Source organism: Bicyclus anynana, chromosome 7, assembly GCF_947172395.1.
Source record: "Bicyclus anynana chromosome 7, ilBicAnyn1.1, whole genome shotgun sequence".
In the NCBI taxonomy this organism is placed as follows: Eukaryota; Metazoa; Arthropoda; class Insecta; order Lepidoptera; family Nymphalidae; genus Bicyclus; species Bicyclus anynana.
In genome coordinates this window covers 10,648,424-10,664,667 of record NC_069089.1, presented here as the reverse complement: position 1 = coordinate 10,664,667, position 16,244 = coordinate 10,648,424, and the positions used below count along the sequence as shown (strand labels likewise).

Genomic DNA, 16,244 nt, shown 5'->3' with positions numbered 1-16,244 from the left:
GAACAGCTGCAAATTTGTAATGATGGCGCAAATTCACACCGACTTGACACACACCAAGCCATCGCTGGCCAGACAGAATTTTGTCACGCCATCCATATACAGACTTTTCAGTGAAGGTCACTTCACCAAATATATGTTGGATCGCTGCTGGCCATAAGTTATAGTGCTGTTGAGAAGACATACCACACTTCATTATAACTGACGAACTTAATAATGGAGAAGAAAAAAAGAATCCTTAGCTTCGCAAGATATTTAATACAGCATATAAGTACATTCAACAATACAGCAGGTATTTAATTCGCACTCGCACAGTACGAAGGAGGAGGTACTTTCAGTGAGCAGTTTGCACTCAGTTGTAATTTGTCACAACACTTAGGTATTTTGCTAACAAAAATAGAAAAAAAAATTGTATTTAATAATCTAAATCTAAAAATAAAAATCTAAATTTAATTTTCTTATCAATTGACATAGATGGATTAGATAACATAGTTGGACGCTACCAACTATCGATCGCTAGATAGAAATATCTATTTATCATTGATTTTTATGTCCTAATAAATCCTAATATATATACCTACCTACTATCAATATACCTACTATCAAACAGTAAGCAGGCCCTACTGTAGGCCGATTTTTAATTATGAGCCTTTAACCGTTAAAGGCTCATAATTAAAAAAAAAAACATACATACAGGCGAACGTAGAAGGAACCTCTTCCTTTTTGGAAGTTGGTTAAAAATGATGAAAATTGTTAATACAGTTGTACTAAAAAAGACAATTACAGCTGTGTTTGTATGATTGTGATTGGTAACCAAAATTCGCATAGAGCAGAAAATAGGTTTTAGAATTTAGACGTTGTACATATAAACTAAAAAAAAAATAAGTCCCATACGTGCAAATTTGTAATGACTTATTTCACGTATTCAATTTCTTACCTCACGGATAACACAATACAACAAAATTTTCGGCTCTATGCGAATTCTGGCAAATTAAATGTCTATTTTGACTAAACTAAAATAACAATTTTGACTTGATATCTACTTGTTTGCTATCAAATATGACCTATGGACAGGCGTCCACTGACTCACGTTGTATGTATCGGACGCATCGCATCAAACGGATTTTTAATTTTTTACGGTAGATTAAAACCGATGCAATCCGTACAATGCGGATCAGTGGACGCGCTTGTATGACTTTCTATACAAAGAATATTAAAATCCGTTTGATGCGAAGCGTCCGATACGTAGGTACCTACCTACTATGCGGATCTGTGGACGCCTACCAATACCTAGCTTTTTTATATCTTTCCGATTAGACGCAAGTGCTTCAGTTTAGACAATAATTTTGAAATAATTCAAATTCACTAACAAAAAAAAAAACGAAAAATTCCAAAGTCCGCAGCAAGCTCAGCCGTAGATTGAGATGAGTTGGATCCGCTTCCACTATCGCATTAAATTTATCGATATAAACAATGGTTACGGCCGACCGCGAAGCTCGTACTTAAAAGCAAAGATTTAAACGATTGAACCAAAAATAGACTGTGTTTATGCAAGCAGTGTTAGGCTCGTCACACGTGGTTAATGTCAAGTGTTGTTTGGGCAACGGTGTTAACACGTAGGAACTCATATAAAAAAAACAAATTTGAAATAAGAATAACGCGGCATTTGAATAAAATTTATTTGAATTTCGAATTGCGCGCGAATCGAAAGATAATTAAATCTGAAACTGCTGCTCCCCCTAGCCAAGTGGCACGTCGATTCTCTTTCTACGATCGCTAACGCTTCGAAAACTAGAAAGATGTATGGGAATGACATTTGCTATCGACAGGTCACGTGATCAAGATCTGTCATTCCCATACATTTTTCTAGTTTTCGAAGCGTTAGCGATCGTAGAAAGAGAATCGACCTGCCACTTGGCTTGGCTTGTTATAAAATATCCAACTTCGTATTATTAGTTTTATATTGGTACAAATAGGAATGAATAAATACCTCAATATAATATTCAACTACATCCCTCCAAAACATATTCACATCTGTACAATTAACTACTGATTCTATATCTAACTTTTTTAACACAATAACCAGAATATCTTGGGAACATGTTGCCCAAACAGAATCGTTGTTTAGCGACATATTTACTGATATTAATGTTATACTTCAAAATACAATTACAACAAATTCATTTCTATAAATCCACCACCCTCTTACATTCGATATCCACATTCCACAGATTATTTTTTCTTATCTTATCTACTACTTTTTTTGCTAAACTATCTTTGCGGCTCTGAGTTCTAGCCAAATTTGACTATAAACATAAACGCACAAATACAAAAGATATTAGTAATTTTGTTAGACCGCCCATACAAATCTAACGACTGTCATGGTCATTAAATCGTACCATTTTGTATGGGGCGTTTTTCAGGGAACCGCGGCAGCGCCGCAAATCTAACCTTTTTAAATTCCTGTAGCTCCGAAAGTTATGATCGCAGATATTCTGTTACTTTTTCAAAACTGCTTTTACTATTAGCATACTCCTAATTTATATACCATTTAAAAAATGTCATCATGCGTATTGATCTGTTGATGAAGCCAAAATACAGAATGAGGGAACTCCTCCAGTTACCTTGTGTTTGGGCTTGATTAATATGTATTGATGAGAACTTTCCACCTATACTACAGCCTTTCTTGATGAGTACTGTTTACCAACAAACAAATTAAAAATGAGGGTATAAATCACTAGTCATTTCACACCGAATAATAATAATTATAATTAACTTGTTCTTATATTAATGAAAATAAATTTGATTAATAAGCTTAGAACAATATAGATATGGTTAATTTATATAACATGTTTAAAACAAACCATACATAATTTAAAATAAATAAGTTATGAAATGACATGCGTTTTCTACCTTCATTTCTAATTTCTTTGTTTGTAAACAGTACTCATCAAGAAAGGCTGTAGTATCGATAGGTTGTGATTGTCATTAGGGGCATGTAGATAAAGACAAAGGATAATTAGGGGAACTCCTTTACTTTTTACACGTACTTAGTACTTATGATGCACTAAAAATGGAAAAATAATAAAAATGTTAATAAAAAAAAATACAACCGACTTCAAAACCTTATTATGTTCTACCTGCTGATTTGTATTAATTCAAGCCACGTAAGAATATCATAAGTAGGTACATATTTCAGACAGTGTTCTTTCAGAAACGGCTTGATTTTTTTATTTTTATTCTTTACAAATTAGCCCTTGACTACAATCTCACCTTATGGTAAGTGATGATGCAATCTAAGATGGAAGCGTGCTAACTTCTTAGGAGGTGGATGAACATCCACACCACTTTCGGTTTCTACACGACATCGTACCGGAACGCTAAATCGTTTGGCGGTACGTCTTTGTAGGTAAGGTGATAACTAGCCACGGCCAAAGCCTCCCATCAGCCAGACCTTGACCAATTAAGAAAACCTCAACCAGCCCAGCTGGGGATCGAACCCAGGACCTCCGTCTTGTAAATCCACCGCGGATACTACTGCGCCACGGAGGTTGTCGAAACCTACTACGTGTAAAATATTAATCTTTAGCAACACACCCTTAATTTGCTATTTTGAGTGCAATAATTATTTTTTTTATTAAGATGATACAATTTTAAGAAAATGTATGTAATATATAAACGTAGGTAGTCTCTTTTTAAAATAATGTTTCATTAAGTAATTAACAACATTATTAAAATATAATTATGATTTATTTAAACGTATATTACATAAGTTACAGTATGTAGAATCAGTATAAATAGTTAGTAGTAAGGTATATACATAATGTGAAGACATTTTTAAGTGGTACCTACAACGAAACCATTCTCTACGTCAGTCCACCAGGGTCTCGCTGGAGTATATTTTGCTACTAAAACATTTACTTAGTCGAGGTTACTACACCATTGATGAGTTCCTTTCAAAAATAAAGGCGCATGGAGGCCATTGGATTAGCCTTCCACCTTCTCACAGGAAGTAAAGCTATCATGTAAGCAAACAGTATGGGCTTAAGGTTAACCCTATTAAATCAAAAACAATTATTATTGGCAGTCCTAGTCTAATCTCAAGAGTTGTTTGGGGCGACGTACCACCTATTATTTACAACGGTGTCATGATACCGTATTGTGATTCGGTTAAAAACCTTGGAGTTGTTATGGACAAGGAATTATCGTGGTGCATGCATATCAAGGAGTTGAGTAGGAGGACGTTTGCGACGTTGAGTTCGTTACGACGCCTACGTTCTCTTCTTCCAATTCCTACCAAAGTTATGTTAGCAAATTCTCTCCTACTCTCTGTTCTCGATTATGCGGACGCAAGCTATCCCAGTTTGACTGAGGACTATCTTAATAAACTTGAGCGACTTCAAAATGTTGCAATTCGGTTTATATTTAGCCTTCGCAAATATGACCATATATCTGAATTTCGTCAGAAACTCAAGTGGCTTCCTATTCGCCGTCGCCGGGATCTGCATGTACTTTCTCTTCTGTACTGTGTGCTCTTTAATCCAAAATATCCTCCTTATCTTAAGGAGAAATTCACATTTCTGGGAGTGCAATCAGAGCTAAGAACATGTCGTGCTCTTACTCTGTGTATGCCTTTCCATAGGAGTAAATTTTATAAGTGTTCATTTGTTGTTCGTGCTGTTAAGCTATGGAATGCACTCCCAGTCGACATTCGGAAATCCAAATCCCTTGATATGTTTAAAAAATCCGTTAAGACATATTATCTTAGTCACTAGTTACATATTTTATTTTATTAGAATATTTATCATACGACATAATGATATATTTATATATTAGTTTATTTTATGATATTTATAATTATTATATAATTTGTGTATTATGGTTTATGTATTAGTGTGTAGTTATTTGTATGTATGTATATGTACAATATTATTACGTACACACCACCTACAGTTGTCCTAATAAGTTCCTAAGCCTAAGGTTGCCTGGAAGAGATCGCTACTAAGCGATAAGGCCGCCTTTTGTATTCTACTTTTTCTTGTGTTTCTGTTTTGCTTGTTTTCTTTTATTTTTGTGGTGTACAAATAAAGTGTATTAAATAAAGCTATAAGAAATTGTAATGTTGTCATCAATTGTAAATTATATTTACATACTATATGATTTTTTTAAAAAAAAGAGCAACTGTTGAGTTTCTTGTCGGTTTCTTCTCAGCAGAACCTGCCTTCTGAACCGTTGCGGTGGTAATATCTCTACAATAGTCAACTGACGTGTCAAAAGTGCTTGTAAACTGAGCCAACTTGAAATAAATTATGATTTATTTAAACGTATATTACATAAAGTTACAGTATGTAGAATCAGTATAAATATAGTTAGTAGTAAGGTATATACATAATGTGAAGACATTTTTAGTTGGTACCTACAACGAAACCATTCTCTACGTCAGTCCACCAGGGTCTCGCTGGAGTATATTTTGCTACTAAAACATTTACTTAGTCGAGGTTACTACACCATTGATGAGTTCCTTTTAAAGATAAAGGAGGCCATTGGATTAACTTCCACCTTCACACAGGAAGTAAAGCTATAAGAAATTGTAATGTTATCATAAATTGTAAATTATATTTACATACTGTATGATTTAAAAAAAAAAAGAGCAACTGTTGAGTTTCTTGTCGGTTTCTTCTCAGCAGAACCTGCCTTCTGAACCGGTGCGGTGGTAGTATCTTTACAATAGTCAACTGACGTGTCTAAAGTGCTTGTAAACTGAGCCTACTTTAAATAAATTATTTTTGATTTGATTTTGATTACTATTACCAAGAACGGCGCCGACGGAGTCTCCAAGCGGGCTCGCTCCCAGACCCTTCTGCTTTTCTCTCGACGGCGCACGTCTTCTCCGTCAAACTTAATAACAATTCATAGACATAATAATATGAAGACACAAACAAATGATGTCCAATGTCGTCCTCGTAAATGTCAAGTGCTCTTATTTTCGGGTTCATTTCTTCGTGGACCATATCTTTTATACTGAACTTTAACTCGGGTACTTCTGACTCAAATAGTTTTTTATGAAGATAAATTTCTATCTGGAAATAAATAAAAATAAAACTTATTATACTTAAGAACTTACTTTCATTTGCCTGATATTTTACCGACAACCATACCCTGTGGGTTCGCTTCATGCACGTAGACGCAAGCGTGCACTGATGAGTCAGTACGAACTTGTAACGAAGAGGAAATTTCGTATAATTTGTATTAAAAAAAACCTTACGCAAAAAATATTATGTACGACAGAATTGTTATCTTTTAAAAATTACTATATTTCCTATAATTCTTCTATTAATAAAATTTGTACTTAACTACTGCATTATTTTCGAAGGTGTTCTTAAAAATATACTAATTCTTGCATAGCTAAGCACAATTTTGAATGAAATTTTAAAATTACACCAATAAGCTCAAATAGCGCATTTATGAAAGTGATGGCTACCGCCAATTACTCTGTAAAATAGGTAGATACCAATGATTTTTATATTAGGGATAGGCCACTGGCGCATCAAAACTGGGGCGGACAAATGTGTATAATTGTCTTAATTTCATTTAGTCGCTTATTAAACAACGAACGTTATTTAAACAAATAATACCTACTAACCTAAATATCGTCTACAATGTCGAGTTGTGTGTTCAGGAAGTGTATAATCTATATATACATAAATATATAATAAAATTAAAGACAAAATTGTGCATGTGTGCGCTCAGTGGTATAGCTAAATTTGGATCACTTTTTGCGGTGATTTTGTAGGGACGTAATCAATCTATAGTATAATTTTATCATTGGTAAAAACTATATATGTATACATAAATATATAATGGAATTAAATACAAAATTGTGCATGTGTGCGCTCAGTGGAGTCGCAAAATTCGAATCACTGTTTGCGGTGATTTTGTAGGCACGTCACCTATCTATAGCATAAAATTATCATTGGTACCTATGAATAACTCGGAAATACGCGCACGAATTCACGGGCATTGGCTATATAAATATTAGGTAAGTTGCATACTTTTAAATCTTCATATCCTATGAGTACAGCATAGCCATGTTCCAAGACACATGTGACTTTGTCCCGAAACATGCATTTCATAAGATCTGCTTTTTTGCATGGGCGAATTTCAGAGTCAACTGAATTTGGTGCTGAAATTAAACAACTCAATATTAAAAAAAGAAAGAAGTTATCATCTTGTCCGGGGCCTCGCGTAGTAACCAGTAGTGAATCACATGTAATTTCATATTTTTTTTCACAAATGTAGGAAAACACTGATTTACGTAAATAACTTGAAAAAAACGGGGGATGGGCTTGGGGACATTCCAACAAAATCCCAACCCTTGTTTCATTTATATCAATATACTTATTTTACAAAACAATTGCCTATATTTTGGTTCAAGTTCCAATTCACTACCTACCAAAAATGACAAAAATCGGTTCAGGAGTTTAGCGGTGAAAAGGTTGACTTACTTTCGCATTAATAAATAATATTAGTGTGGATTAGGCGGAATAAAAAGGGCTCCCGAACTGGATTAACCGGGTACGAATGGTTGGTCGATAAATTATTATAGGACTGAAAAGTGATTACAAATATAAGAAAACTAATGTCGAACAAAGGTTATGACTCACAACACTTGTCAGGACACGTTAATTAACAAATCAAACTATAACCAAAATAAGACCCCTACAATGGCAGAGAATGACCTTCAGTGAAGTCACGTACTTGTGAACGATGTGTGTAGGGTTAAAGGTACCTTTGACTGATATCAAACATTCCCCTTTTCCACTCAAGTCACTGTTCCCGCCTATCCCAAGTAACCCATAAAGAATTACACAACGAGATGTGGACGGCTCGAACGCCACGAGCCAGCGGCCAACGCGACGATAACAAAATTAATCTTATAAATATCAACAGTTACAATAAATACTAAGTATAGATAACTATAAAATACCTACTACTTACTTCTTACAAGGACGCATGTATTAAACATAAATGGCGTTGGATCCATAAAAGATAGGGATGTAGTTAATCGAAATATATTGATCAAACTTTTGTAGTCCATGTCAACGAGTAGAACATTGCCACTTGTTAATAGAACATACACATTCTCCCTGTTAATGTGTATACTGTGTAAACTCTCGCATCCATAAAAGTGTGCAAGCCATTTTTTATCCCAACCATTTACTACAGCTGTATACATCCAGAGGACATTCCTTGAGATAAAGTAACATGAATTCAAATGGACTCTGTAAAGATAAAAAAAAAATATTTCATTAAAAAATCTGAAAATTAAGAGAAATAGGTATTTGTACATTAGCGGGCGGACGAATATTTAGTCACTTTTAAGTGGTCTGACTTAGGGAATTAGCCTATCCATGAGGTATATGCTAAAAAGTGCAAACAATAAGATAAGATAAGCCCTACGTTCAACCACGTTCAACGGTTCCCTTATATTTCAAGTTTCAAGTTATTTAGACCTCTAGTGATGTTTAATAAACTACAAAACCGCTAGTCTACCGTCCAAAAAGCGGGTATTTGCTTGGAATCTATCTATCTATATCTATACTTATAATAAAACTGGTCGAATTCTATATATTTATTCGCAATTTGAGATTTTACTTATACCATTTGTAACACTAAACGTTAGAGTTAGAGTACTACTAGCGCCATCTAGAATCTATACTTATAATACGAATTCTATACATTTTGTGCATTCTGAACATTGAAGATATTTTGAAAAATTTTGGTGGGGGGCATTATATAATTGATATTTGCTAAAAATATTTATTTTCGATTTTTTGTCTGTCTGTCCGTGTTTTTTTTTGTTATTCGGGCATCACATTAAAACTACTGAATGAATTCAAGTGACACTTGGCACGGTATAAGACCATAAAACAGAGGTTATAAGATATATTTAATTGCGAAAATAAAATAAGAAGGGGGTGAAATAGGGGTTGAAAGTTTGTATGGAAAGGCCTTCATTTTTAGAGTTATAGTTTTAAAAATTTGTTCATAAATCATAAAAAATACGAAATATAATGGGATTCAAAAAATTTTTAAAATTCAAACTCTGAAGTGGTGATATAGGGCTTGAAAGTTTTAATTGATTTCCACGCGGACGAAGTCGCGGGCACCCGCTAGTTGAGAATAATCTCTCATCCAACTAGTACAGTGAATGAAAGTTTTCACCTCCGTTTTCGTTGAACCTTCATCGATTTTCACGAAAATTGGTGAGTAGATGGGAGAAACCCTAAGAAACAAAAGTGACATAGGGCTAACTTGCGCTTTTGCCCTGGGGGTGGATGCCACCCCTTTTCGGGGGTGAAAATTATTTTAATAAAAATAACCTCAGGAATACTACAGGAATAATAGAGAGACAAAGGACATGTCCCAAAATGGGCCTTTGTTATTTATAATTTTTAAGCAGGTCGATAGTATTGTTTACGGATAGAAGATACAAATTGCTGTTGAGAAAAAAAATCAGAATTTTAGGAACCCGCATTAATTAAAACCTTTAACATTTCCACAACAACTGAAATCTATGGTCCTTTCTAAAGAACTTTCTTTTTTTAGCATAAGTGATAACCTCAACAATTTTTACCGGTTTAAAATGCTTATTTTTGAAAAAAAGTATGATTTAGTAAAACCGAAACTTTTCAGATATTCGTAAATTTCATTTTCTTTTGAAAATATCTTGAAAAATATTAGATATTCGTAAAAATTATATAAAACAACAGTTGAGCTGCTTTTTTAACAAAGATTTTTTGGTTTATTTCATTTTTATAGAATGATAAATAACTTAGATGTTTAAAGCCTAACTTTTACTGCGAGAACCGTGTAACTGGGATCCTTTAACCCTTTATCTTTTAAAAACTAAGGGCTTTGTAAAATCTTATTTAATGCGATCTTATAGCTTTTGAAATTACCTTTTAAATGGTTTTTGAATGAACCTGATGTCTTGAAAATTAACGGAGTTATTGTAAAAAGAACTAATTATATTTTAATAAGGGGGTAATTTTCAAGGGTTTCAATTTCACTGTCAATGAAAAATCATATCATAAGTATCAAACAAACTGATTATGTAATGTTTATATGCGATTTTAAAACTTTGAAATACTACTAAAAACGTTGAAAATTTAATAAAATCATGCATATAAATATTTAAAAAAAACATGTATTATAAGTAATTAAACACAATTACTTATGCCAGATTGGTTTAATCTGCATTTTTCCCATTTTTAACAAAAGGGGTGGATTTCACCCCTAAAATGCAAAAAGCGTAAGACGAGCATATGTCACTTTTGAAGTAGAGGGTAAAGCCTACTTAATCCCAAATTTTCATCCAAATCTATGGAGGTTCAACGAAATCGGAGGTTATAGCTGATTTTGGCCTACAATGACTGTACTATAGACCGAAGACGAAAATATCTCCAACAAGTTTCACTGTGCACTATCACTATTTATTATTATTCACATTTAACACTGCTCAGATAACAACATTTGAAGACGTACTAATTGACATTGACAACTGCCAAGTGTCATTCCGGAATAACGGCACGATTATTAATTCGTCTAGCCCTTATGTATCCATAAAAATGTAGGGTAGGAACTACACTGCAGACGGGCAGAAAATCTTATATAAATTGATGGAGCAAGGTCGAACACTTAAAAAGGCATATTTACTTCCCCTATTCCAAGAGAATTGTGCTGATTTTTAGTCGTTATAGGCGGTTGATAAACAAACCGACAGACAGAGAGGGGATAATTCATTGTCGGTTAAATCCTTAAATTTTTTTTAAAAAGTAAGTATGTACATTGGACCTGTTACAATTTTATTATAAGTAAGTAATTAAAGTAAGTAATATATGAATAATTATTATTATCTTAGATAGATAAACCTTACCTAAATATAACAGGATATTTGACATATAGTTTTCTCACTGAATCCGAATGTAAGGGATCTGTATATAATTTATTGGTAAGAGTCAGTTCAAGAAATCCTTCCGAACATTCATTCGTCAATTTTAATTCAACAACCAATGATGAAGTTTCCTGATACCTGAATACTAAGAGTAAATAAATCAATTAAATTCAACGTCATCGTTAACAGCAGATATATATCCATAGGTAGATGAACATAGGACTTTTTTAAGGATTTCCAAACACAACGGTCTTGAGCTGCCTGCACCCAAAGGCTCCCCGTCAGAACTCCCTGTAAAACATTTTGACAAATGGCACACCACGTTTATAAACTGACAGAGCTTTGGTAATTACTGTCAGTTATGAATTATCATTAAGGTATGGCAAAAAATTAAAGCATTTGAATAGGCATCTTCTTGGCAAGCGCATTTCACCTAAGGCTGCATCATCGCTTAGCGCTTGCTGATACATAATGAAAAAAAAAAAAAAACCGAAAGGTGGTTTTACGTAGGTACGTTGTATCGTACGTAGTTGCAATTCCTACTCAATTACATTTTTTATAGCCAAACCTTAACTAACGTATTTATTAAAAAAACAGATACCTGAACCAGCAGATGATTCATATTCTTGTCGGCATAACGTTTGCCCGCGTATCTCTAGATTCTCTAGGTGCATTTCCAACATATCTACTCTCCGGTAATGGAACACGTCTCGATCGGTATTCATTGTGTTCACGAATTTGCGTAAAATTTCTATATCAACATACTCGTTTGCAAATTGTCTCTTTGCAAACATATCTGAAATTTTTTTTAAATAATATACCTACCGCTGTATATATCTGGTCAAATTCTGTACGTAGAAGATATTTTGAATTTTTTTGTTGGAGGGCATAAAATAATCGATACTGAACTCACAAATTTTTTTTTTTTCGTGTCTGTCTGTCCGTGATTTTTTGACTGAACATCACGCTGGAACTACTGAATTACGAGTAATTTAAATGAAACTTAGCTCTATTAGAGACCATAATACGAAGAGGGTTATAGGATACTTTTTATAGGATAGGAATAATATCAGAAGGCATGGAATAGGGGTTGAAAGTTTGTATGGATACTCTTTCATTTTTCATGTTACATTTGTAAGTATGGGTAGGTGTGTAAATTCACCCCTAAAAGATTAAAAGTAGGTTGAAGTTTTTTTGAATATCGTTCATCTTTTACGATTGACGTAAATGAAAAAAAAACTTCAACTCCTTATAATCTTTTAGGGGTGGATTTTTGAAAAATATTAAATTACATTATTCTTAGTATTTTTATATGTATATATAAATGTAACATAAATATAACATACCTAAATGTTATATATTATTTCGTATCGATTGTATTGTGTAATGCCCTCCAAAAAAAATCTGAATATCTTCTATGTACAGAAATTGAACTGTTACAGTTTTATTATAAGTATAAATAGATATATATAGAAGATAGATAAAAAATCTATAACATAGTGAATAAGTATTTATCTATAATTATTAGATGATTCAAACCGGCCATCTTGTTATAATCGTAACTGAAAAGTGTAACATAATAAAAAATATTAAAACTCAACTGCGTAAATTGTAAAAATTTATATTGAGTTAACCCCATAATCTCACGGAAAAGCGAACATACACGGGTTAAACCGCGGGGCGTCGACTAGTATAAATTATACTGCAATACGACCGTAGCCACGACCAGTGCGTACGGCGACAGGCCAGCCCCTATAGCTAAGTGGCACGTCGATTCTCTTTCGACGATCGCAAACGCTTGGAAAACTAGAAAATGTATGGAAATGACAGATCTTGATCACGTGACCTGTCGATAGCAAATGTCATTCCCATACATTTTTCTAGTTTTCGAAGCGTTTGCGATCGTAGAAAGAGAATCGACGTGCCACTTGGCTACAGGGGCTGGAGTCTCTTGATTTCTCAGTTTGAACTCTTGATTTCGATGATGTGCCCCTCAACAACAGTGTACATAGTGGCAGTTTTCAATGTTTTCATACCACTATCGCGTAACCGTAAACGCGAATTTCTAAGGAATTGAAACAGCACCATCTAGTGGCACTACTGCACAACTGTTTCTTTTCCTTACAAATTTTGCGTATACTCTGTAGAGCCAATAGTTATACTTAACATAATACAGTTCGTATAGCATGGTGCGGGTGACAGTTCGTTTCGCTCTTGAAAGTTGGCCGCCTTTCGCGATAATGGTACGTATACAACGGAACGTACGGACGTACGTATATGGAATATGGACGTTATAAGGCAACTGTCACCGTACCCATGCTATCTGAAAAACATTATAAATAGTTTAAAAACTTACATTCTAACAGGGGTGTAAAAGCAATTGTTTTATTAACTTCAAAATTGTTTATGTTATAATATGTTACAGCAGCGTTAGTTGTAACTATGAGATTATCTGAAAGAAAATTGCTAAGATTAACACCTATTAATAAAAACAACAAAAACACGAAGTCGAAGTTTTACGAAGTCCTGCTTTCACGAAAGAATTACGTATTTTTCACTCTAAAACTTCCTAAATCCTGACATAGCAAAAAAAATCTGGCAGCGCTGGTTGAGACTCACATGGAAAAAGCATTTATTCATTTATCATTATCACCCCATATTCGGCTCACTGCTGAGCTCTAGTCTCCTCTCAGAATGAGAGGGGTTAGACCAGTAGTCCACCATGCTGGCCCAATCCGGATTGGCAGACTTCACACACGCAGAGAATTAAGAACCTTTTAATTAAGAATTCTTTTCACACAATTGAAAAGTTTTAGGTGCATGCTCCGGACCGGATTAGAACTCACACCCTCTGGAATCGAAGGCAGAGGTCATATCCACTGGGCTATCACGATACGACGGAAAAAGCATATGAAAACAAAAAGAGAAGAGCTGAATATCAGATTGAAATCTTTCCACTGGCTGTTGGGCAGAAACTAAGCTGTTGTTGACGACAAGCTGCCTATAGATATATATCTTGAAGCCAGCCTGGACCTATGGCACTCAAATGTACTGTTGTAGAATGCCCTACATATAACATATATATGTATAGAATGCAAAATCAAATCCTGTCTACTATCACCAACTCGCTGTGGTTTATCACTAATGAGAACCTACACTAAAATCTGCAATTCTTCACAGGATGAAGTTAGGTGGGTAGTCAAAAAATACAAGTGACTCTGCTGCTGGACATAGGTCTCTTGCATGGACTTCCAAACACCACAAGCCGCCAATATCCAGCAGCTGTCAGCATCCAGCTTTATGTCCTCAGTCCACCTAGTGGGGGGTCAACCAACACTGCTTTACAGTTCAATGTCAGTGCTGTCATGCTAGCACCTTGGTACACCAATGTCCATTGGCTCTTTGAACTATGTGGCCTGCCCATTACCATACTTCAGCATAAAATACATAGCTTGTTTGATATATGTACATAAATATAGGTAATTTAGGAATTTGAATACTCGCTGATTTTTTCACAAAACAATTATTAATGAAATAGTAAATATATTACCTCTATATACACAGATATTTTCTGCCAGATCCTTCAGTTTGTAACGATGGCGCAAGCTTACACTGGCTTTACTAACATCCTGCCAGCTTTGAGCAGACAGAATTTTGTCTTTCCATTCCAGTACAGACTTTTCAGTGAAGGTCGCTTCACCAATGGTATGCTGGATCACTGTTGGCCATAACTTAAAGTGCTGTTGAAAAGACAAACCATTAAGTACATTGTAACAAAAAATGTTATTCACATTTATAATGTGTCCTTATTGCACTTATAGTGTAAAATATAACCAAAATATGTGGTATAGCACACTAATTGATTGCCAAGAAGTTGTGTTTGGCACTCATTGAGTGGGGACGTTTTTGGTCACTGATTTTGCATCTCCTTTTTAATAGGAGATTGATGATATAACCACTACTAAAGTCTATTTTCTTACAATACAAATTACAACCAACTCAACATATACATCATTTAAAAGGGTCTGTGGGCCCCTTCCCCTTGATATTTCTAATGCTAAAGTGTTAACTTTAGTGTTTTATATGTTCTATGATACACATATATATATTTTTAATATAATTTTTGAGGTGAGACAACAGCTGGTCCTTTTGTAAAGCTGGTCCAAGGTAAATGTTCTTTAGATACAAGGTGCTACTGGATCCTTCTTCAGTCATGTTCCTCATATATAGTCTTTAATTATGCTGGAATGCTAGTCTTTACTTCAAATTATGAACATTATGTGAGGCTTTTCAGTAGCTAGAGCTGAAAAGGATTTATTACAAACAAAAAAAAAAACAATGCCTCTACTGCTCCTGATTGGACTAAATGGACACTTAGTAGTTATAGACTATTGTGCTTTGGGATAACAACAAATGTAAATATGGCCATGTAGTAGGTTTATACGCAGTTTAGGTGGATAAGAGAAGAGAATTATTAGCACTGAGCGCATTATCTCTAGTGACAAAAATTAAACCTCAACGCACCTCAAAATAATAGTCAGCTACATCTCTCCAAAATATATTCACACCTCTACAATTAATTACTGATTTTATGTTTAATTTTTTAAACACTGTGATCAGAATGTCTAATGGACATGTTGCCCAAACAGAGTCGGTGTTCGACATAATTATTAATATTTGTTACTTTACATCAATAGTACCCTATAAATCATTTTTATATATACAAAATAATCCAATTTGTAATTCTGACTTTTGTATTTTAAATCAATAATACACTGTATTATTTGTTTTGAATTTTCCTTGTTAACAATGTCATTTCTTAATTCTTATATTATTTAATATTTTACTTTTTGGTCATAACCTGTCATAACGTATTGATTGGATTGGAATTTGTTTGGATTGGATGCACAGACGACAAATGATTCGGAATTCGGACTTTAGCCGTTTGTGGTTCGGACAGTATTTTAGTATTTAGTCGAGTACAATCAATTTTTGAATTTCCCGCCCAAAAATCTCGACTAAAATACTAATGTAGTCTGTACGGCCTCTTAAAGTAAAGACTATTATTGTACATTAGTATTTTAGTCGAGTACGAACGATTTTGGGTGGTAAATCCAAAAATTGTTCTTACAGATTTATAGATACTAAACGTTTCCTACTCGACTAAAATACTAAAGTAGTCTGAACTAGGCACTTAGACCATTAATAACTGGACGTGGTTCGCTAACCGCTACCCCTCTGGCAAAGATCAAAAATCTATGATCTAATGCGTTTATAAAAACTGTTGCTA

General features: G+C 34.2%; 1 protein-coding gene across 1 annotated transcript; it reads right to left on the bottom strand.

Moving 5' to 3' along the window:
* Nucleotides 1-235: 235 nt before the first annotated feature.
* Nucleotides 236-15,855, bottom strand: LOC112048586 (uncharacterized). Its single transcript, XM_024086182.2, has 8 exons — nt 15,479-15,855; nt 14,505-14,694; nt 13,311-13,406; nt 11,556-11,750; nt 10,937-11,099; nt 7,996-8,279; nt 7,050-7,180; nt 236-6,077 (listed from the first exon to the last, which is right to left on the bottom strand). The coding sequence occupies exons 1-8, from the start codon at nt 15,617-15,619 to the stop codon at nt 5,805-5,807; spliced, it is 1,473 nt and encodes a 490-aa protein (XP_023941950.2). The 5' UTR covers nt 15,620-15,855; the 3' UTR covers nt 236-5,804.
* Nucleotides 15,856-16,244: the final 389 nt, after the last annotated feature.